A 25,500-nucleotide genomic window follows, 5' to 3' on the forward strand; every position below is an offset into this window, starting at 1 on the left:
TTGGATTGTTGTTGTTGGACCGAAAAAATGACATCTATTATCAAATTAACTACCCTTTCTGGGGTCCAAGAAGAATCTGCTCTTTGCTATCTTCTCCAAGTCGATGAGTTTAGATTTTTATTGGACTGTGGCTGGGATGAGCACTTTTCTATGGATATTATAGATTCCCTGAGGAAGTAAGTTACTGTTAATATTTTTACACTTTTAGTAAATCAACTTCTGTTTTCTATGCTGTAATACTATTTTGATGTTACACAGTGTTTGCTGTTTTGCTCTAATTTAGTTGAGAGTAAAACAGTTTCATTTAAACTGAAGAACCAAATAATGACTTTTTATTTGCGTAGTTTTGGTTGACTTGTAAGCTGTGTTTATTGAATGTCAACAAAATCTTAAGTTAATTGTTACTTGATCAATGGATCTCAATAGAAATTTTTGCACCCTAATTTTAGAAAAGAGCAAAATTAAATTTATAAGAATTTGAAGAGAGGAAAACTGTACTTGTAAAAGTTCTGGAGTCAGATCAAATTAGCTTATTTTCTTTTAATCTTTTGATGCTTCGACATTTGAGAATTGGTGCTTAGAATAAAGCCCATGAGATTCAAAAGGATCTAATCCATCAAAGAAAAATTTAGCTGTGTTAGCAGTATTGTACTAATTATGGAATGGACGAGAACTTAAATATTGAAAAAACTGAATAAGAACTTATAGCAAAAAATTTTTAAATTTCTTTTGTTAATGAGAATATATTATTCATTGACTAAAGTTACACTATCATGAATATACTGTCAGTCATTATGCTAAAAAGCTGAGACAAAAATCCATAATAAATATGTGGCCTTTTAAATGTCCTTTTCTCAACAATTTCTTAAATCCTGAGTTCTTGAACTTTAATAGTATATGAGATAGCCTCTTGAAATCAGTTTATATGTGGTGTCTACTATTTTCCTTCATTTTTTGAAAAAACACGTCTAGACACTATATATTTACGTGTAACTCATACCAGTTTTGATCTCTATGTAGGACAGGGGTAGTACTAATTGAAATTCATAGGTGACATAATTTTAGCTCTCAGTTGAGCATGGGGTCTCAGTCGGACAAGACTGAGTGATTTCACTTTCGCTTTCACTCTTTTACCCCATCATAGTCTTCAGCTCAGAATACTGAGAGGAATCAGAACCGGCAAATTAATTTTGAGTATCCTGCCTGTTCCTTTAGGAACAAGACTCAGTAATAGTCGTCTTGCTTGTGTTCTAGGCACGTTCACCAGATCGATGCGGTCTTGTTGTCTCATCCCGACCCCCTCCATCTTGGCGCCCTCCCCTATGCTGTTGGAAAGTTGGGTCTGAACTGCGCCATCTATGCAACCATTCCCGTTTATAAAATGGGACAGATGTTCATGTATGACCTTTATCAGGTACTTTAAGCAATTAAAAAAAAAAAACCTGTTTTAACACCCCTGCAGTGATCATTTTTAACCTTTTATTTGTATTATTTTTTTTTTTAGTCCCGACACAATACAGAAGATTTTACACTCTTTACCCTAGATGATGTGGATGCAGCCTTTGATAAGATACAACAGTTAAAATTCTCTCAGATTGTGAATTTGAAAGGTAAAACATGTTTCCAGTAGCAAATAATTGGGCAAATGGTGCTTGAACTACTGAAAAGTACAAGGGAAATTTGTAGTAAAAATTATAGGCACTATTGTCTGAAGAATAAAAAATTAGCATTTTTTTTCAGAGGGAACTGTGAACTTCCCCCAAATCATCTGAATTTTAAAATATTCCAGGCTAAATTTTAATAAAATGTAACAGCTCAGGCCTCCTTTTCACATTTAATTTAGGAAGACTTACTTAGTGATTACTGTATATAATGCACAAAGGTAACATGGTCAGATTCTCGTTCAAAGAGCTCACAGTGAGGTTGAGAAAAAGTAGCTCAGATGACTAAATGGAGTGATGGAAGTAAATGAAGTGCTATGGCAGCACAGAGTAGAACATGACTGAATTCTAGAACATGAAAAAAATTTGTCATTTAATTAGGACAGGAAGTCATATATATATATGTCCCTAAATATATATTTATCATCTGTAGAGAAGGACATGGCAACCCGCACCAGTGTTCTTGCCTGGAGAATCCCAGGGACGGGGGAGCCTGGTGGGCTACCGTCTGTGGGGTCACACAGAGACATGACTGAAGTGACTGAGCAGCAGCAACAGAGAGAACTATTTAAATATTTTCATAAATTTGGTACCATAAATACGAAAAAGTGGTGTACAAGTGGACTCTGAAGTTTAGCCAGAAGTAACAATGGTCTCAGCAGTTTGGCTGGTACTTAGTTTTCTATAGGATACATTCTTTACCATAATGAGATTTGAATTGTCAATTTAGAGGTTAGCGAAGATGGAAACACTTCATAATTTATGTGCACAATATGAATAGTAAAGTTTATTAGCTCATACTAAGTTATTGAATAGTAGTGGCAATCTCTAGCCTTTTATTTTTCAAGCACAAATATTATGTACAGAGGCATGATGAAATTATAAAGCGTGCCTCCATGAAGGTATGAGGTACCTGGGGGACTGGAGGGTGAGACTTGCATTTCACTGATGCCTTCTTACTTTTGAATTTTGTATCATTGCGCATGTTACTTATTAAAGAATAGCTAATAATAAATAACCTTTCTTTAGACTTGTAATAAGAAATCTGAGTATTGTCATTATCTTGTTCACCTAGGCAAAGGACATGGCTTGTCTATCACACCTCTGCCAGCTGGTCATATGATAGGTGGAACAATATGGAAAATAGTCAAAGATGGAGAAGAAGAAATTGTTTATGCAGTTGACTTCAACCACAAGAGGGAGATGTAGGTATATCAAGATAAAAGCTAATGGAAATGCTGGTCTTGCTTCATTGTTTGGAGGGAAATTTAAAAACAGTTTTCTTTAAACTAGAAATCTAGGGCAATTTAAAAGTACCAAGTAGTGAATATTTTCAAAGTTACTTAAATTATTTGCATTGTAAGGAAAAAGTTTGATATGAGATATAAGATACTGTTTTGAAATTTACATGCAGATATCTACTCTATGAAAGAAGTACCTCTCTGGAGATGTTGCATAGGAGATTAATTTTTATGCATCAAATTATATTTTATATATTCTTGACTTGTTATTTAGAGGAACTTTGTGGGTGGGTTTTTAAAAATTTTTTGATAAAATTCATGAATACCATCTAATATAATGATTTAAAGTCAGACTCCCTTTAGAAGAGTAGGTAGCCTACCCCTTCTCTAGCGGATCTTCCCGACCCAGGAATTGAACTGGAGTCTCCTGCATTGCAGGTGGATTCTTTACCAACTGAGCTATCAGGGAAGTCAACTTAAAAGGGGACACAATAGTTTCATTTGAAAACTTCATTTTGTACTTACAGCATTTCTTTTGTAATTTTTGTACATTAAGTACATAACTTTTATATTAGTATATAGTATCCTTAAGATCTTTTGTATCATATTAAGAAACATTTAAGGCTAATATGTTGAAGTTTAGGCTCTTGTAATTACAGGTTAATGAGAAAAGACGGGTATTTGAGTGAATGATATTCAAACATTTTGGGAAAAAGCTCATTTTATGTCCTTTTTATCACTTAATAAGATAAATTTCAGGTGGATTAGAATTAATTAGAAAAGGAAACAATACTGGTGAGTCTGATCTCTTGATTTGGAAGACTTCAGTAAGCAGAAAGGAAATGGACCAAGTTATAAACAAAAAAGAAAGACTGCTACATTTGATTACATACACGTTCAAAATGCCTGAAACAATAAACTAAGTCAGGGCCTCCCTGGTGGCTCAGTGTAAAGAATCTGCCTGCCAATGAGGAGACACAGGTTCAATCCCTGATTCGGGAAGATCCCACAGGCCATGGAGCACCTAAGCCCGTGCACCACAGCTATTGAGCCTGTGCCCTAGAGCCTAGGAGCTGCAACTACTGAGCCCACTTCTCGCAGCTACTGAAGCTCATGTGCCCTAGAGCCTGTGCTCCGCAGCAAAGAGAAGCCATAGCAGTGAGAACCTGTGCACCGCAATCAGAGAGGAGCCCCACTGCCGCACCTAGAGGAAGAAAGCCCGTGCAACAGTGCAGACCCAGCAGAGCCAAAAAAAAAACAAATAAAACAATTTTAAAAGACCTACATTAAAAGACCTATAAACTAGGGAAAATGTTTCCATAAAGTTGATCAAAGACTTATTTATAAGACCAGGTATTAATCAATCAGAAAGCTACCAGTTGCAAAATGGACAAAAGTTATAAAGTCAAAAAATAGAAAATTTAAATAATGATTTTTTAAAATTAAATACCATTAAAATTGCTTTTAAATGGTAATGTTCTTCTGGGAGTTATTTCATGAGTTGGTCATTGTTTCTGTTTGAACCTTTCTGGAAAAGGGAGAGCTTTCTCAGAAGGGTCAAACCTTTCTGGAAAGCCATTTAGCAATATTGTATATTTTAGTAAAAACATTTCTAGGAATGTGTCCTAAAGAAACAATTAGAAATGCAACAGAAGCTTTTTGCAAAAGTTTTATTTGAGAGTATTTATAATGACAAAGAAAAGTAACCTAAATATCAATAAAGGGAAATGACCAAATATTTATTGTACAAACACACAGAAAGCTTTTATACTTATTAAAAATTAGATTTAGAAAATGGTTTTAATGTCATGGGAGAAAACTAGGGTATAAACTGGATATATAAGCATCTACATGAGATGCCACTTTAGTGAAATACATACACAGATATATGCATAGAGAATATGTACTTAGAAGGATATGCACCAAGATACTATGGCGATTATCTTTGGGTGATGGTACTCTGGAAGAGCTTAGTTTCTAGCTTCTGAATTTACTAGATTTTGTTATCACTGAGCATGTAAACTGTTACAGTTAGAAGAGGAAAAAAACCTTATAAAAAGGTTTTTTTTTTTGGTAAGAAAAGCTGTTGTTTATTTGAAGTGATACAAAGTATTCCTGTTCTTCAACTTCCTTATAGCCACTTAAATGGATGTTCCCTGGAAATGCTAAGCAGACCCTCCTTACTTATCACAGACTCATTTAATGCTACTTATGTGCAGCCCAGGAGAAAACAAAGAGACGAGCAGCTTCTGAGTATGTATTGCTTATGATCCTTTCTACAGAGCTGTGGAGGTGCATGGTAGTATAATGACTGTTGGACATTTTTCTTGTCATAAGAGATTGGCTAACTCTAGTATTTTTGAAAGAATATTTTGTAACCATGTCAGTATTTTTACAAAAAGATGCTTTTGTTGGTTTGAATTTAACTTTCCTAGAATAGGTATAAAGGTTGGTTTCTTCCTGTTATTCAGCACATAGCTAGCTTTCCTTGGCCTCATTGAATGTCAGACAACATATTTTGATGTCTAGCGAACATCACAACATATAAAGATCTCATATAAATACTAGAAAAACACTTATACTCAGAAAAATGAATGAAGGAGATAAATGAGGGTGTGCATAGTCTGTGACTTTGGTGTTTGGGTGTTTTATACTCTAATACAGTAGTCTTGGTTCTAAAGAGATGCATCCAGGCCATCCCTGGTTGCTTCTGCTCTGGCTTGAGCCCTTTTATCTTTTATTCTGTTTTTGTAAGCTGCATTGGAATTCAACAGGGTAAATCGGACTCCAGTTTCAACATGTTTGAAACCACCACCTTCATTTATCTACTTAATAAGTATGACATATACTATGTTACTCTAAGATGATTTTCAATTCTTGGATTTTTGTTGTTGTTATTTATTTTTGCTAGAGTTTGATTTGACTAAATAATTCCAAGCAGATTTTCATCTAGAAAGTCTTTTATTGTAAGAAAGAATGTTAATTTGTCTTTTATTCTATAGGCATACATACATATAAAGCATGTATGTATTAAAGTATAAGTGTGTGTGTATAAATTTTGGAATTATGTTTCATAATGAAATTCATGGAGGTGAGAGGTGAGGTGAAGCAGGTGAGACCAGAGTGACCTGGAAACACAAAGCTGATTGCATTTGGCTTGTTAGCCCAGTTTTCCCGATATATTATACAAATGTCATTATCTGTGTGTACTGTGGGTGGAAAGGGTTAGAAACCATGATTTATAATTTTTCAATTAAAAAAATGGAGTTAATGGCATTGTTATAAACCATAGTCTTAATAGTGAAAACATGAAGATAAAAGTCATCTTTATTCTTATAGCAAGACATTGATATGTCCTGTTGGGATTTTACATTCTTGTTTTCTAGCAAATGTCCTGGAAACACTCCGAGGTGATGGAAATGTATTAATAGCAGTGGACACTGCAGGCAGAGTTCTGGAACTTGCTCAACTCCTTGATCAGATTTGGAGAACTAAAGATGCTGGACTGGGTGTTTACTCACTGGCGCTCCTCAATAATGTCAGTTATAATGTGGTGGAGTTTTCTAAGTCCCAGGTTTGTTTTCATGTGATGTGTGATAAAGAAGTTTGCTACAGAAATTGGACTTATGGAAAACAGTATCTTAAATGATCTTTGAATTTTCTTTTTCTGTTGAGGTTGATGATGATAATGATGATGATGCAAACTAAAAATCAACCACTTACTGTTATATATTCTTTACATGTATTATTTCACTTAATCCTTAAATATCCTATGAAGTAGGTTCTGTTTTTGTTCCCCTTTTACAGATTGGGTAGGTTGCTTCTCTAATGCATAGTATCACAATCTGTAAAATAGGGACAGAAATAGAACCCACCTCATAGGATATAAATGTTAGAATTCATTTTTCTCTTCCTTTTGAATAAGCTCTTTTTCTTGAAATAGCGATATCTCGGGTAAGATATTCATTTAGAACTTATATACTACCTTCTGAATAAGATTTAAGGCGACATAACTGAAACGTGGTGTAAAATTACAGATTTTTAAGGATGAACATTTGGCTGAGGAGATTTGTTGGGGAATAGAAACAGACAATAAGCTACTTGTCAGCATGGTACAAATTTAAGCAACCATTGGTGGAAAAAAAGACTTAAGATGGACCTTGAACTCCTGAACTATTGTAGAACACATTCAAGTTATAATGTAGTATTTTCTAATTATTGCCGTCTTTCCCCCCATTATTAGGTAGAATGGATGAGTGATAAGTTGATGAGGTGTTTTGAAGACAAAAGAAATAATCCGTTTCAGTTTCGTCATCTCTCTCTCTGTCACGGTCTTTCTGACTTGGCTCGAGTACCTAGCCCTAAAGTTGTACTTGCCAGCCAACCTGACCTGGAATGTGGATTTTCAAGGGATCTCTTTATTCAGTGGTGCCAGGACCCTAAGAACTCGATCATTCTGACTTACAGAACTACTCCTGGGACTTTAGCACGTTTCCTAATTGATAATCCTTCCGAAAAAGTTACAGAAATAGAGGTAAGTGCTTGTGTGTGAACCTCATCTTGAAATTGTTTGGGGGATATGTTATGCATGATGTTTATAACAGTCAGTGACCAAAAATAAAACTTGAAGTTGTTCCAGGATTTTTATCAGGCTGACTGTAGAGGGGCTTTAACAGAATGCCTGTCAGAGCTCCTAAACTGGAAGTTCTCAGTATCGAACCCAGAGAGTATGCATATATACTGTATTCTCACTCACTCTGAAAAATTCCTTTCACATTCTTCCCATAATTGAAATCTGGCTATCTCCTAAGATTTCTTTTTCCAGTAGCCTTCTCTTTGCTGCGTCATGTATTTGAATGGCATAGGTGTCCTTGTTCTGCGTTGTAGCTTTCAAGCTATTTCTCTTCCCTCTGTAGCTCATGCCGTCAGACTTGAAAATAAGCTGGCCTCCTCTTGTTCCAGACACTTACTGTTCTCTTGGTCAGTGTCTGTCATCCATTGGTGCCTTGAGACCCTGGTTCACAGCCTTCCTGTCCACTCATGCTCAGGACTCCATTCGTGATGACTTGAGCATCCATATGTATGATTTCTCCAGTTCCTTCCCCTCTCAGTTCTTTGACACTTTATTTCTTTTCTTTTTAAAATTAATAACACTTGATTATTTATATCTTTGTGACCCTATGGACTGTCACCCCCCAGGGTCCTCTGTCCATGGGATTTCCCAGGCAGGAATACTAGAGTGGATGGCCATTTCCTCCTCCAGGGGATCTTCCTGACCCAGGGATCGAACCCCCGTCTCCTCTGTCTCCTACACCTTGGTGGACGGATTCTTTACCATTGAGCCACCTGGGAAGCCCTGACACTTTATTTCTTAATTTTTTCTTCCACTCCACCTCAGCCATCCCTTCCCGTGATCTTGCAGTCCACTCCCACGGTCCTACCTTTAGCCTTGTTATGATCTGCAGAGCTCTCCTTCAGGCAGACCGTTCTGGTCTCATAGCTGACTTTCTCTGGCACTCCCATGCCAACAGTGTTTTAGTCCCACTGGGACTTTGAGTTCATGAACCTTATCACTTCTACTTAATCATCATTGCTGTATCTTCTGGTCAATGGTCCAGCATTATTTTGCAGACACCTTTCTTTTTATTTATTTATTTGAAGTATAGTGTGATTTACAAGGATTCAAAGTGATTCAGTTTTACATATGTATATATATATTTTTTTCTCAGGTTCTTTTCCATTATAGATTGTTGGAAGATGTTCAGACAGATATTGTTACAAGATATTTAACTCTTTTACCCTTCTTTCTGTTTATTGTACTTGCGTAGCAGGCTCTAGTTAAACCATTTGCTTAATTCATGCCTATACGCAAGCAATCTGATGTTATTGGAGTTAAATACACTGTGTGGAGAGGTTTTCCTTCACATTATTGACCTCACATGTCAGACAGGCACCCAACACCAGCACTCCACATTCTGTGGGATAATGCGTCTCCCATTCTCCAGGAAGACAGTATTTTCTTTCTCCACAAATATCTTTCAGCCCATCTCAGCCCTCACCTGTAGCACATGACCTTGTTTCAAACTTAACTGAGAAGTAGAAGCAGTCAGGGAGGAGTTCTCTTACCTTCTCATCACTAAATAGCCTAATCTGTTCTGCATCCACATTGCAGCCTTGTCTCCTGTTGCGGGAGCAACACTTAGCCAAACGACCCAAAAGCCAAGAGATCATTTTGCTTAGTAACCAACACATCGAATCTGCCAATTTTTCAAAACTAATATGATTTGTAAGGCTTCCCAGGTAGCGCTAGTGGTAAAGAATCTGCTTACCAATGCAGGAGATGCAAGAGACGCTGATTTGATTCCTGGAGAAGGAAATGGCAACCCACTCCAGTATTCTTGCCTAGAAAATTCCATGGACAGAGGACCCTGGTGGGTACAGTCCATAGGGCCACAAAGAGTTGAACATGACTGAAGTGACTGATACTGAATGGTTAAGAGCTGGCATTCTTGTGCACACTTTTAGATGATTACTGTTTATTTTGTCTTCCTAGCAGTGATTTTAAGGACTGTTTAGTTTGTGAAAAGCTAAATGGTAAGGGTATTTAGTCTTTAACTCTGCTTAGTGCATGCATGCTAAGTCGCTTCAGTTGTATCCCTAACTCTGCTTAAGAAAAGCATAAATAGTAACTAAAATCTGATATACGTTCACTCTAAAAGCAGAATTGTTGAGGAAAGATTCAGAGCGGGCATATCAAAGTAAAATACATACTATCTTTTCGGCTATTTAATAGCTTAGAAATACAAAGTTAAAATATGAAGTTCAGAACTTGAAAGAGTTTCATCAGATATGAAATACTAAATTTGAAAATATTAATTACTGGAAATACAATGATGGCTGGTATGCCATTTGAGAAATTAGTAAAAGACTATGAAAAGTGATTTAAGTTTGAAAAAGAAAATGACATTCTGAACTGAAACTTGAAAATGTTTTAGGTTTTTAATATTTTGGTAATACTTGTGTCTAGGGTCTTTGCCCTCTCACCTTGTTAGGGATATTTCTTCTGTGGTTATCCTTTTTTCTTTCCATTATCTGTCACCTCTTTCCTTTATCATGTCCAAAGTAGTTTTTACTGTTCCTTGTCCCCGTTCCCAAGCTTGTTCTTTTCTGAGTCTTCCTCATCTCATGGAATAGCAGCACTTTCCACGTACTTACTCAAGCTCTAAGTATAGATAATTTTAAAACATTCATTGACATATAATACATACATATAATACAAAGTTTGTGTATTGTAAGCAAACAGCATGATAAATTTTCACAGATTGAACACACATGTTCTGGCTTATACCCAGATCAGAAATAAATTATTACCAATTCTCCCAGATGCCCCCTTCCTCATCCTCCCTATGTTTCCAAGGGTAACCACTTTCCAGACTTCCAGTATATAGACTATTAAAATTTATTTTCGATTCCTTTTCTCTCACTGTGTGTGTGTGTTAGTCACTATGTGTGTGTATTAGTCCCTTAGTCGTGTCTGACTCTGTGTGACCCCTTAGACTGCAGCCTGCCAGGCTCCTCTGTCTGTGAAATTTTCCAGGCGAGAATACTGGAGTGGGTTGTCATTTCCTCCTCCAGTGGATCTCCGTGACCCAAGGGTGGAACCTGTGTCTCTTGAGTCTCCTGCATTGGCAGGCGGTTTCTTTACCACTGGTGCCACTGGGGAATTTTCTCTCATTACCCATGTCCAATCCAGGAGCAATTCCTATTGACTTGACTTCCAGATATATCCTAAATCTGTCTGCTTTTCTCCAGCTCCACTCCCGTCATCCTAGCCCATGGTAAGCGTCTTGCCTGGGCTGTGCAGTGGTTTCCTAATTGACTTCACTGTTTTTACTTTTATGCTCCCTTAATGCTTTATTCTCGTAGCAGCCAAAGGCATGTCTTTTCCTTTCTCTCTGTTTCTGTCTCTCTCTTGTTTTATTGTTTTAAAACCACATAACATGAAATTTACCATCTGAACCATATTTACGAGTCCAGCACAGCAGTGTTAACTGTGTGAACACTGGTGTGCAACAGACCTCTAAAACTGCTCAACTTGTGAAACCCAAGCCCTGTAACCATCGAACAACCCCCAAAGGCATCTTTTAAAAATTTGTCATTTCGTGTCACTCCCTTGCTTGAACCCTCTGGTGACTTCCTTCTCTTTGAAAAAAATCCAGACTCCTTTCCCAGGGTTTCAAGTTCCCACTGACCTGATCTCCGTCCACTTTTCTGACCATCTCGCATTCTGCTTTCTTTACGCTCCACACTGCTTCCCTGCATCAGGGGCTCCTTCTGCCTCTCCTGTTCCTTCACAGCTTTGCACCTGTTTACTCCTTTACTCAGGTCTCAGTTGAATGGTCGCCTCCTCAGGTAGGCCTTCTCGGACTGCTAGTCTCCTACTCAATTGCTAGCCCATCTCGTTATTTTCCCTAGCTGTCATTACTGTCGGATATTTTTTCATGAGAAAGGGATCTTGTTTTTTTATATCCACTAGTACGTGGAAGGTCCTCAGTAAATGTGTAGGTTAAGTTCATGAAACACCAGATGAGTGAATATGTAATAAACCAGACTTCTGATCGTGTTAGATAAGAGTTTACTATGTATGGTTTTTTTCCATCTACATTTATCCTTCTCTAGAGTCAAATCTTATGCATTTAAAAAGAGCCAAAACGGTAAATGACTAAGGATTAATGAATTGGAGTAGATTTGATTAAGAAAAAGGAATAACTTGGAGACAATGCAGTGAAGAACTAGGAAGAAAAAATCTTAGGGTTGATTATCCTAGAAATCTGCTTTTGAATTTAGCCATTAATTTTAGCTATCTTATGTGAAAATAAGATGGAAAGTAAAATTTATTATAGCAACAGGCATAAGCTAAATCATGGGGTAAATGTTTTTTTCAAGTTTATTTGTGGTTAAAACAGACAACTGTGTAAATTGCCAAGTGTGTACTACAGGAAAATAATGATACTTTTCTAAATTGAACTTACATTCAAGTATACTGCTAGGTAAATGTGAAATGCCAGAGGTAACATGTAAATCACTCTTTCATCCTACATAGTAGAATCACTTGATTCTGGTTTTATTTTTTTGTTACTTTTTATTGTAAAATAATTTAAAGGTTAACAGAAAAGCTGTAAAAAATAGTACACCCAGATTTCCCAGTTGTCAGCATTTTATTGGCTTTGCCTTATGACTTCTTCATACACATACAGACACAGTATGAGATACTGTTTTGAAAGTAAGCTGCAGATACTCCATCATTACCTCTAGACACAGCAGTATGCAATACCTAGAAATGAGGACATGCTCCTGTAAGACTGTATCTTTATGATACATCACTTGAAATAAGGAAATAAGCACTGATATCATACTGTTGATATTAATACTGTTTCATCCATTGACCCCACTTGACTCTTGGTGATTGCTCCAACAATGGCCTTTCCTTTTTGTTTGGAATGCCATCCAGGATGACACATTGCATTTGTTGTCAAGACTTGATATTTTTGAAGCATATATGTTCTAGATTTTTTTCCTATTCACATACAAATATCTATATGATTTTTTTTTAAAAAAAGAAATGGGACCAAATTTTCCATATATTTTTGAATAATGAAGGTTGCTACAGATTTACCTTATTCAGTACTTGGTATAATAAATTTTAAAATGTTCTTGAATAAGTGATTGAATTATTTGTAGTGATTCTTTAATAATACATTATGTATATGTACTTTGATTATTTAACCCAGTGGTTCCCAAAAGCATGGTGCAAGGACCCCTGGGGGCTACCTGAGACCCTTTTGTGGAGTCCACCAGTTGTTTTTCACGGTGATATTAAGCTGTTATTTGTCTTTTACTGTGCCTACAATATTGACAGGTGAAAGCAGTGGTGGGTAAAGTGCTGGTGCCTTAGCGTAAATCAAGTCTGTGGCACCAAGCTAGGTTAATCACTGTATTTTTCATCACCATACACTTGTCGTTCAAATAAAGTTGCAGTTAAGAATATCCTTGATGAAGTAGTAAAAGTTATTTTATTAAACTTACAAACTTTTATTAAACTTTAATAAAGTTGTAACTTTATTAAATCCTTTTATAAAGAACCTCTTAAAATAATCTTGGTGTCAAGATGGGAAGTATATAGAAGCACTTGTGTTACATACTAGGTTGGCCAAGAGTTTGAGTTTTTCCCTAACATCTTACAGAAAACCCAAATGACTTTTTTTCGGCCAACCCAATATGATGTTTGTCTTGAAGAAATCACTTGGGTAATTGCTTGAGTTGTTGAGTTAAACTAGCTACTTGATTTCCTGGAACACCAGTTTTACTTGAAATGACATGGTTATTCAGACTTGTGTATTTGGGAAATATTTTCCCAAAAAAGAATAATTGAGCTTGTGACTCTAAGGAAGACAATTGACAGCATTTCTTGCCTCAGTCTGATAAAGCTGAAACTTTCAAGTGAAAAGTAGCATTTTGGAAAATTTAGCCTGTCCCTGTCAGATTGACAACATGACTTTTCTGGTGAGATGGTGGTGTTATTTGCAAATGTTGATTTTTAAAAATATTGTCAAATTTGTGTAATATTGTGTAATTAATGAACTAATATTCATAAGTTAATGAACTTAACTGTGTGACTTAATGAACTAATCTGTGTAACTTAATGAACTAATATTTTCCAAATATCTAATGCATGAAGTTGCAAAGTAATGTACAAGTAAAAAATCCAAGTAAAAAAAGATCAATCAGTAAATTTTAATGTAACAGAGTACAGAAGTTAGGGGTATGATTAAAGATTCCGCATTACAGCTAGCCTTTAAGAAACCACCACTTTTTGAGTTTTAATGTAATATCAAAGAAGAATATTCATGAAAAGGCTATTTTAAAATTTTTCCAGCTATTCATCTGTGTGAGGCTGGATTTTCTAAATATACTTTAACCAAAACGATATATGGCAAGAAGCAGAATGTGAGAATCCAACTGTCTTCTATTGAGCTAGATATTAAAGAGACTTGCAAAAATGTAAAATAATGCCATACTTTTTACTATTTTTTTCTTGCTTTGGAAACTGTCATCTTTTGTGAAAAATGATGTTAACATGTACATGATATGAGTGATTTTATTTTTAATGAACAAATTTTTAAAAATCTCTCAGTTTTAATTTATGATATGGTAAAATATAAATAAATATAACCTACAAAAAACAAAAGTTCTTCAGGGTTCTCAGCAGTTTTTAGGAGTTTGAAAAGAGATGAGTGGAGAAGGAAATGGCAACCCCTTCCAGTATTCTTGCCTGGGAAGTCTCACAGTCAGAAGAGCCTGATGGGCTACAGTCCAGGGGGTTGCAAAGAGTCAGACACAACTTAGCAACAACACCACACAATCAGGTAGATCGTGATTTGGGGAAATACTTCTTGATGGAAACGTGGCATAAAACAGAGAGTGATACGACATAGCAATATGGAATATGGAGTTTTGCAAGAAATAAAAATATGTGTATGGAATGTGCTGTGCTATGCTTAGTCGTTCAGTTGTGTCTGACTCTTTGCGGCCCCAGGGACTGTAGCCCAGCAGGCTCCTCTGTCCATGGGGATTCTCCAGGCAAGAGTACTGGAGTGGGTTGCCATGCCCCCCTCTAGGAGATCTCCCCTACCCAGGGATTGAACCCCGGTCTCCCACATTGCAGGCAGATTCTTTACCCTCTGAGCCACCAGGGAAGGCCATGTATAGAATGATTGTTCCAAATATTCAAATAATAAGGTCTGGGGCTAAAGAGAAAAAATAGAGATCAGCAAATTTGAGAACTACTGATTAGATCATTCCATGCGGATGGATTTTAAAGTTGTGTCCGGTGTTTCAGTCTTGTAAACATTGCTGCCGTGTACTTTTTTTCCCCTCACGTGTGTGTGATTGTTGCAGTAGATAACTTCCTAGAAGTAAAAGTGCTGTGTTAAAAGGATAGGTACATTTTTAGTTTTAGATGTTGACAAATTGCTTTTGAACATAGTCGTCGTATTTTCCCATAGTGGATGAAAGTAACCTTTCCCTATTAGTGATTACTATAGCCAGTTTCATAAATTAAAAGATGGTTTTACATTAAAAATTTTTGTATTTTTCAAATATCACTTGGGTCAAGTGGTAGAGAATCACCTGCCAGTGCCAGAGATGCATGTTCGATCCCTGGGTCAAGAAGATCCCCTGCAGAAGGAAATGGAAACCCACTGCAGTATTCTTGCCTGGAGAATCCCATGGCCAGAGGATCCTGGTGGGCTACAGTCCATGGGTTGCAAAAAGTCGGACATGACTTAGTGACTAAACAACAACAAAAATTATTAGTAAAATTGGATATGTTTTCATGGCTATTAATCATTTTTATAAAGTGCTTGTGTATCATTTTGTCCTGTTTTATTGTGTTGACCATCTTTTTCTTAACATATTTGGAAGAGCTCTTAGGAAAAAGTAGCTTCTGATAGTCAATAGTGCTGCAGATAATTTTCTCAGTTTCTTTTCATTACATAAGATTAGAATATCAGAGTTTTTTTCCCCTCGTTACCATATTTATTCCCTTTTCTTTTCGGTTTTGTGTCATTTGTAGCTCTCACCTACACCAAGTTATAAAAATACTTTTCTGTATTTTCTTTGCCTGATTGGTGATTTTTACCCAGTTTGATTTAAATTAAACCCATCCTGGAAATGTGACAGCTCAATTTTAGTGCTAATCTAAATAGGACCTGTGATTGCACGTAATAGAAACTTGAATATTTCAGAGGAAAATTTAGTTTAAAGATGATGAATCAATTTAGAGATGTAATGTATTTCTCACACCCCACTGCCTTAACCTCCTAGTATTAATGCTTCCTTTCATCTGCTGTTTTTCTGTAGTTGAGGAAACGTGTGAAACTTGAAGGGAAAGAACTTGAAGAATACTTGGAAAAAGAGAAACTAAAGAAAGAAGCTGCTAAAAAGCTTGAGCAGTCGAAAGAGTAAGTTGTTTTCAGGCAGATTAGAAGTTTTTATAATTTGAGAACTTGTTTCTACACAAAAATGTTTAATTGAAAATGCTTAAATTTTCTTTTGACTTTATTGCTTTCCATACATCTTTCCAGTGGTGCTAGAATTCTAAATTCTTCTCAGTGCTAATGTTAGCATATATTGATTAGTTGGCCTGTTACTAACTGGCAGTTTACACTATATTTCACAAAATAGCAGTCCAATAATACTGTATTATCATTGAATTAATATTGACTGTTAATTTAAGAATAATTTTATAAATATTAATTAAAAATCATTTGGGGACCTGCTGATCTGTACCTTTTCACAAACCCCCTTAGGGCGGACATAGATTCCAGTGATGAGAGTGACGCCGAGGAGGACATTGACCAGCCATCAGCGCATAAGACCAAGCATGACCTGATGATGAAAGGTGAAGGCAGTCGTAAAGGAAGTTTCTTCAAACAGGCTAAAAAGTCTTATCCTATGTTTCCTGCCCCAGAAGAAAGAATTAAATGGGATGAATATGGAGAAATTATCAAGTACGTGAGCGAAACAAGCTTTTCTTGCTTCTAGATTGGAGGTAGTAACTGTGTTGTCATTTGAGTTCAATGAATTTGGTCCTTCTGGTCATCATGTATGTAGTTTCTGAGTATCTCAGCTTGAAAGATACAGAAAACTTTTAATTTAAAGTGGAAAAATAGGTTGAGGAACATCTAGAAAGTTACTATTAAAGGAGAACTGATAATTTTATTACTTAGGTATGTGAAATGTTTTAAAAGATGATCACCACTCTTTCCCCTCTCCCCACTTAAAAAGAGAGGTAAGGGCCATGCAGGGGTTCCCAGGTGACGCTAGTGGCAAAGAGACTTGAGAGACGTGGGTCCGACCCCTGGGTGGAAGGATCCCCTGGAGGAGGGCATGGCAACTCACTGCAGTGTTCTTGCCTGGAGAATCCTATGGACAGAGGTGGCTGGCAGGCTGTGATCCATAGGGTTGCAAAGAGTTGCACACCACTGAAGTGATTTAGCACGTGTACAAGGGATATGCATTGGAAAAAGATGTATGATAGGAAGAACTTTTGACAGCTAGAGGTAAGTTGGGGACATGGGTTATGTTTCAAGTATTGCATACGAGGAATAGGAGATATCATTAGTGGAACCATGGAAAATCTATCTACACCTTTAGAAAAACAACTGAAATCACATGTTCGAATCACAGATTTGAAAACCCTAGTGTCCTGAATAAAGATCAGTAAATGTCAGATGCCTTAGCATAGTGCCCGACGTCTTTCACAGTTGGGTCTCTCCCTACTTTCCTATTATATTTCTCTATATTTCTGTTACATTGGTGTGTGTTCTCCATTCTGGTGGTACCAGCCTTCTCTCAGTTTCTGCCTGCTCGGCCTTTTCTTTTTTTCTTAATTGGAGTATAATTGCTTCACAGTGTTCTGTAAGTTTCTGCAGTAGAATGAAGCGAGTCTGCTACATGTAAACATATATCCCCTCCCTTCTGGCCTCCCTCCGACCGCCCCTCAACCCCACCCATCTTGGTCTTCATGGCTGCTCAGCTTTTTCATGTCATGCGTTTACACATTTCTTTCCTTCAGCCTTGTTCCACCTTCCCACCCCAGGCTTTCAGGCTGCTGAGTCTGGCCTCACAAACTCCTGGAAAGCTTCCCTCTTCTCCCCCACCACCCCAACACAGTTAGCTCCCTTCTTGTACCTTCTTTGTTTTCCTTTAATGGTATCTTAAGCATATGGTCTTAGGTCATCCTTGGGTTTAATTAGGAAAATTCTACTGTTTATTTGGCCCTCTAAAGTAGTAGGGAAAAAAGCTAACGATCTAAACAGTGCTGGAGAGTTTGCTTACCACTTCACTTAATTAGCGCCAGTCTGTTTAGCATATGGACAGGGCTCTTTAGCTTCAATTTTCTTATCTTAAAAATGGAGGTAAAATAAAATAGGTTGTGCTTTTAAGGCACTCAGCATAGCACCTGACTCGCAGTAAATGCATGTTAAGTGGTTGCTGCTTGCCATTGTTATGTGGATTACAGTTGGCAGTGGGCTACAGTCGCTCTGTGGATTACAATCAAAGATACTGGGCTCCTGCAGCAGTCTAGGTGCTGGTGGTAGAGGCCTGGATTGTCAGAGAGTGAGGGGATTTGGGGCTAGGGCATGATGAGATTAGAGAGAATGTTTTTTTTTAAAAAAAAAGTTTGCCTTTTTATTTTAACATAGAACTCTCTCTGATACTCAAAAATAAATGTGCTAGTTAGTAGTTTGTTGAAATAAAAGTGAAGGCTTTTGAGGGAGCTAATGATTTGTATCTTGGTCTTCTCTGTAATAAGCACAAATGGAGAGTCCTCTGCTTTCATCAGGCAGGGAAGGAATAATGGGTGGAGGCCCGTCTTAGGGAAACTAAAGGAGATCTGAGATTTGTAAGATTGGAAACTGACAAGAGAAACCACAGAAACTGAGAAAATGAATTACTGGAACAAAGGAAGGGCCAGTTGCAGTAGTGCTTGTAGCAGCCTCTGAGGTCTTTGAAAGACCTGTCTAGATAGGGCCTTTTCACTCCTCACATGGTGTGTTTTAAAGTGTACTTAAAGAACCTAATATATGCTGTCATTTGATTACTGAAATTGTGAAGTTGCATTGACTTTGCATCAAATGTATATTTGAATCCTGAGATATGTGAGGAGTCTAAAAATTGTGCCATCTACTAATTAGTTGTATATATTAAATAACATTAGCTTGCTTGTTACTACTTCTAATTAGAGGCTTATTATTTAGACCAGAGGATTTCTTAGTGCCAGAACTTCAAGCTACTGAAGAAGAAAAAAGCAAATTAGAGTCTGGCCTGACAAATGGAGATGAACCCATGGATCAGGATTTATCTGATGTTCCTACTAAGTGTATTTCTACAACAGAATCTATTGAAATAAAGTAAGTGCTTTTGTTGCATTTTGCAAATAGATTACAAAGTAAAATTTTAAGTACTTGAATTATATAATTGACATTGTTTCAGAGGTTATATTTCTGAATATTCACCAGCAAGTTTGTGCTTAGTTAATTTTTTTTCTTCTTGTGATATATGGGAGTTGTTCCCTTTATTAATGACATTGGAATGCCAAAGTGAATTGGTGGTAAGGAAGGGGTTAAACTTCACATTGTACATTTATATGAAGAAACATTCTTTCTGGTGTTTTTAGTAAGTTGAGTACCAGGTGAACTTGTGTAATTCACAAGTCTAATTTTTCTAAGAGCTTGTTTAGTAAAATAAACACCTTGACTCAATTACCTCTAGGGCACTAATATCTTAAAAACACCACTGTGTCTTAAAAATATCAATTGTGAACCTTTTTCCCCTTTCTGTTTAGTACAGTTAACAGCAGCAAATGATCATTTTGGAATATATACATTTTTAAGGTTATCAGAGAGCAGAGTGGCTTATTTGTCTAGTATCATTTAGTATACATTCTTGACTATAGCTAAGCACTTAATAATACATGTTAACAATATAACACAGGTATATTCCTTAAATCCTCATGCTACATGTTGATACATTTCTTTCCTGATGATCAAAGCTATTAAAAACCTAATTTTAGAAAAGGAAACTTGAATAATCATCTAATTACAGAGCCAGGGTTACTTACATAGACTATGAAGGACGCTCTGATGGGGATTCAATTAAAAAAATCATCAATCAGATGAAACCACGCCAGTTAATCATTGTCCATGGACCACCAGAAGCCAGTCAGGATCTTGCAGAGTGCTGTCGTGCATTTGGTGGGAAAGATATTAAAGTATACATGCCGAAGCTGCACGAGACAGTCGACGCCACTAGTGAAACTCACATCTATCAGGTAAGCGTGCTGGCCTTCAAGCAGCAAGTCCTAAGGGGTGAGATTATTGGTGGTTTCCAACCTCAGCTCCACATCAGGAGAGCTCTGGGGGATTCAGGGGGGTGCAGTGTTTTCGTTACATTAGAATCACTGCAGGTGGGACCCTGGCATCAGTAGAAACGAAAATTTGCCATGTGGTCCCAGTGTGCAGTCGAAGTTAAGAACCTTTACTTCGGAAAGTATACAGGGGCCCTAATGATCTTACGGGTTATTGGGTCATTACCAGTTACAGTGAAGATCAGATGAGTGAAAGATTTTTAAACTTTAATACACAGTACTAAAGTTAGAAAATTATAATAATAGGTCATATTTAATTGTCAAGTTATACTCTGTGGGCTTTATTTCTCTTTTTCCCCTTTGCATCATACCTAGGTGAGATTAAAAGATTCACTTGTCAGCTCCCTTCAGTTTTGTAAGGCAAAAGATGCTGAACTAGCTTGGATAGACGGTGTCTTAGACATGAGAGTTTCCAAAGTGGACACAGGAGTTATTTTAGAAGAAGGAGAACTAAAGGATGATGGAGAAGACTCCGAAATGCAGGTGGATGCGCCTTCAGATTCCAGTGTCATAGCACAGCAGAAGGCCATGAAAAGTCTTTTCGGAGACGATGAGAAAGAAACAGGTGAAGAAAGTGAGATCATTCCTACTCTGGAACCCTTACCACCTCATGAGGTAAAAAAGCATGTGGTGCTTCTCCTCTCTCCCTTAATTTACCCTTTGAATTTTCCTTCTATGTTTTGAACCATTTAAAATGTGTCATATGTAGACTTATTTTGAAGTTTTTAAAAAAATAACTAAAGATAACGTCTCTGTGCTTGTGCATGTGTGTCCTCTATGGCTAGAGAATAACGAGAGTTGAGAACCCTTCAGCAAATCTTCCTTCTAAGACACGTAATTGTTCCGTGATTTGTTTTTTCCGGAATGGATTTTTAAATGTTAAGTTTGATGATTGGGAGGGTCACCTATCTACTTCTATTATAGTTAGGAGATTTATAATTCCATTTTTCTACATTGCCTATTCAGTTGAACCACTTTTGTTTTTGATATAGTTAGAAATGTTTTATTTAGTAGAGATATAGTTTTAGCTTGGTATTTTGTTTACGTGTTCTCAAGAGATATCTAGTTAACTGGCAGAGCTGTAAGATAGTTTAACGTATGATAATGTTAAAAGCACATCGAGAGAGTCTTACACGACTGTCCAGTTGTCTTTAGCCCTTCTATGCAATAAGGAATGAAGAGATGGCCTCTTTCATCAGATTCCCTTAGAGCACAACTCTTGAAATTACAGGAAGGAATTAGGAACTTTTCTCTCTGCGCCAAAGCTGGCACTCTCCAAAACAACTTCAAAGTAGCGGCATTACATTGAACCGCTTGCCTTTCTGATTCTAAAACCCATGGTGTCCACCGCATTCACAGTGAGGTGGGAAGGACATTGGAAGCGGGATCAGGGACAATTATCCTCTGAACCATATACAAAGGACTGGGATCTGGAAAATGAAATTTCAGTTCATTTCTGCCTACTGGCACTCTCGTTGACCCCCTTCGGCAAGTGGGTGAGTGAAGAGCATAACATTATCAAACGTCTTTCTGTTATTATGAGGCATGACTAATAAACTTAATTGTGAAACATTCAGAAAATGTGAAGGGCTTTGTAATGTTAAATAAGGAGGTAAAACTCAGAATAACAACTGGGAATGTGATTTACAGACTTGAAATGATCTGTCAAAGGAATTCAGGGGATAATAGAAATTATCTTTGAGATCATGTGTTACTTCCCTTTATTCAGTACAACTCGGTGTCTGTTTGAAATTCTTCTTTCCCCTCTAACCTTACCTCAGGTTCCTGGACATCAGTCAGTTTTTATGAATGAACCAAGGCTGTCAGACTTCAAACAAGTTCTTTTACGGGAGGGGATCCAAGCTGAATTCGTAGGAGGTGTGCTCGTTTGCAACAATCAAGTGGCAGTCCGTAGAGTAAGTGTGTTTTTAGTAAGGAAGGACCGAGTGAACAAATACTTCTGGTATTTTGTTATTTTGAATTCTGTAATTCTTGATTGAGTTAATTTTACAAACTGGAGATCAGTAAATTAAATTTATAATGATGACCTTGAAGGCTTTTAAAAGGGACTGTCAAAGATGTGATATATAATTTTATTGTAGATTTTTATTATTTGAATCCTCTGACATTTATATGTCTATGTAAAATTCATGACTGGAATATTATGTTCATATTCTGTGAATCAGAACAATCACTTCCTAATCAATCATAAAGTAACCTAGTTAATATGTTTTGGTTATCATGTCTGCATATTAATGGATAGAAAATGTACTAAAGAACTTTTTTTTTTTCTACTTGGTTTCTAGACGGAAACTGGACGCATTGGATTAGAAGGCTGCCTTTGTCAAGATTTTTATAGGATAAGAGACCTTTTATATGAACAGTATGCCATTGTGTAAAGGACATGATGTCAAAAAGTATCTGTTTGACCTTTCTAAGAAAAAAGGATTTTTATTCTAAGCTTTTGCTTTTTTGTTTTGTAACATATAAAAAGAATCTGCCAGAAAAACTTAACATGCATTTGATTTTTAAAAATGTAAATAGAAACCATATTGCTGATGCTCAAATGAGCATGCTGCCTTTTGGCTTTCAGAGTATCAGAGATCCTTACAAGTGCATAGGCCTTGGAGTTGAAGGTAACTGGCTTCCTTTACAGACCCCTTATTTTAGAAGGGCTTTTACTTGAATTAAACAATGCAGCTTAGCAAACCTGTTCATGGCCTTAGAGAAGCATGTTTGCATGAATTCTTGCAAACTGTTTCTTACATTTTCTGGAATGAAAATTTGCTATAAAAAAAACCAAACTGATAACACAGTTTTTTGAGGCCTATGTATTAAAAAAAAACAGAAAAACCAAGAGTATGTGCTGTAACTCTTGAATTCCTATATGCAGTTTCCTTCACATGGAGCCTCTCTTCTCCGTGGCATCTTTCCCAGTGATTCACTCTTCCATGAGATGGGATACATTTTGTTCAGAAGTCAGTTTTTATTTCCCCCATTTCTTATTTTATCAAGATTTTGTTCCTGTTATTGTTGTTCAGTTTGAATTATAACACTGTCATTTGGATATATGTAATTGAAAAAAACTCCTAGTCTTAAAGGTCTTACATACGTTTAAACACATCTTAACTCACAGCTTGGTTACTGTATTGGAGACTGTTCAGTGCTTTGCTTTCAGAGGAACAAATGTTGAACTTTACATTTTTATAAGGTAACAGTATAATTAAGAGTTGTAAATGTGTTCATCTCTTAGGTTTGCTTTCTCCTAAGGTTGCCCAAACAGTGGTTGAATTTTATACATATTGCTACAAAATAATACTGAAGTTGGACAAGACCATCCTTCCTATGTTCATGTCTTTCTTGGGGCCAGCAGCCTCGATACAGTGTAAACCACTTGTGTTTAAGAGTAAAAACAGTACATGCAATTTGCATTGAACTTAAAAATGAAAATCATGTCACCCTGTTGTAATTTGTTGGTGCTTTTTTTAGAATGTAGCTTAATCATGACAGACCTTGATGTTTACTTCTTAATTATTTAACCCCTCCTTTCTCTACACTTTAGCATTTTTAGAAGAATCAGTCTTCTTGTTTAACTTTTATGGAACTATGCATAGTACAACCCAGTGATATCAGACAAGAATTAATATTTCATTCTTTCAAATGCTTACAGAGCTCTTACTGTGAGTTAGATTGCTGATGCAAAGTTTATAGCCTTCTGGTACTGAAAACCAGATATACAAAACAATGTTGCAGGTGATGAAGATAAAGGGTATGTCTTTTTTGTAGAGCTTTGAAAAAAAATCACTTCAGCTCTTACTGCTGAATAGAGTAAGCCTAGAATTCTATTTATATTCCAGGGAAAAGAAAGTCTGCACTTGTTTGATGGCTTAAAGCATCAGGTTATACATATTACATTGCAGTACTGATATTAAAAAATCATTTCTTGCTTTGTCTTCCTATTGTCCTATGAACAGGAATTGAAGATTGCTGTGCTAACTAATGTCAATGTAGGAGCAATGTTTTCATCTGTTTCTAGATGACAATATTACTGAAATATCTAAAGTGAAGATATTTGTTTAGTCTCAGTTGCATAAGAAAAATGTAAATTTTAAAAAGGACTCTGAGATAAATCATGAGCTCAGAGGAAATTTAGATTATTATTTTTCAGAAGCAAACTAAATACAGTGGACCGTCAGTTGATACCTATAAATAATTTGGTTAAAAAGAAATTTTATTCTGCGATTCGTGTCAGTGGGATTATAAATGTCAAATATTACAGATTTTTAAAAAAATTTTCATGAACCAGTAGGTGGCCTGAAACAGAAGTGAGGAAATCAGTTTTCTAAGGAGGGCCTTTGCCTTTAAAAATTTTTTTTAGATACAATTCACATACCTTTAAAATTCACTCTTTTAAAGTTACATTCATTGGGGTTTTTTATAGTATATTTACAAAATTGTGCAATCATTACCACTGTCTAATTCCAGAGCACTTCATCACCCCAAAAAGAAACGTCATATTCATTAGCAGGCACTCCCCATTCTCACTTCTCAACTCTGGGTAACCATTAATCTGTTTTCTGTCTTTATGAGTTTACTTATTCTTGATAGTTCAAAAAAATGGACTCATACCGTGTGTGGCCTTTTGGGTCTGACTCTTCACTTGGTGTAACTTTGAGGATTCATCAGTGGTGTAGCATGTATCAGTATTCTTTTTGTGGCTGAGTAATACTCCATGTGGACGAACCACATTTTGTTTTAGTCCATTCATCCGTTGAGAGGCATTTGGTTTGTTTCCACTTTTTGGCTATAATGAATAATGCTGCTCTGAATGAGTATTTGTGTACAAGTTCTTGTATGGGCATGTGTTTTCAATCTAGAGAGGCATATACCTAAAAGTAGAATGGCTAGATCTTATGGTAGCTCTGTGTAACCTTTCAAAAAATTGCCAGACCGTTTTCCAAAGTGGCTACACCATTTTCCATTCCTGCCAGCAGTGTATTTGGATTCCAGTTTCTCCATGACCTTGGCAGCACTGATGAACCATTATCTTACTTTAGCCATTTTAGTGTGTATGAAGAGGTATCTCATTATGGTTTTGATTTCCATTTCTCTAATGACTGATGATTTTGAGCTTCTTTCTTGTACTTACTGGCCTTTGGTATATCTTCTACAGGTAAGTATCTGTTCAGATCCTTTGCCTATTTTTAAATTGGGTTATTTATCTTTTTATTGTTAAGTTAAAAAGAGTTTTTTTTTATTTTTTTAATGTTTTCTGGATACTAAATCCTTAACATATGTGACTTGCAAATATTTTTTCCCATTTGTAGACATTTTTTCCCCTCTCTTGATGGTGTCCTTCGAGACACAAAACTTTGAAATTTTGATGAAGTATAATTTATCTTTTACTTTTTAGTTCCTTGTACTATTAGTGTCATATCTTAGAAAGCCATTGCTTCATCCGTTGTCACAAAAATGTATGCCTATTTCTTTCCTAAGAGTTTTGTGGTTAAATATATTTCTTATATTTAAGTCTTTGATTCATTTTGAGTTAATTTTTATATGTGATGTGAGGTAAGGGTCTGATTTCATTCTTTGGCACTTGAAT

At 36.4% G+C, this 25,500-nt stretch overlaps 1 protein-coding gene across 1 annotated transcript; it reads left to right on the forward strand.

The window, feature by feature from the left end:
- Positions 1-22,294, forward strand: CPSF2 (cleavage and polyadenylation specific factor 2). The gene is made up of 14 exons (XM_052659818.1): positions 1-176; positions 1,255-1,414; positions 1,505-1,610; positions 2,737-2,866; positions 5,040-5,155; positions 6,289-6,476; positions 7,146-7,436; positions 15,824-15,924; positions 16,273-16,473; positions 18,727-18,879; positions 19,574-19,799; positions 20,211-20,510; positions 21,677-21,811; positions 22,202-22,294. The coding sequence occupies exons 1-14, from the start codon at positions 28-30 to the stop codon at positions 22,292-22,294; spliced, it is 2,349 nt and encodes a 782-aa protein (XP_052515778.1). The 5' UTR covers positions 1-27.
- Positions 22,295-25,500: the final 3,206 nt, after the last annotated feature.

The sequence above is a fragment of the Budorcas taxicolor genome, chromosome 21 (assembly GCF_023091745.1).
Source record: "Budorcas taxicolor isolate Tak-1 chromosome 21, Takin1.1, whole genome shotgun sequence".
Taxonomy (NCBI): Eukaryota; Metazoa; Chordata; class Mammalia; order Artiodactyla; family Bovidae; genus Budorcas; species Budorcas taxicolor.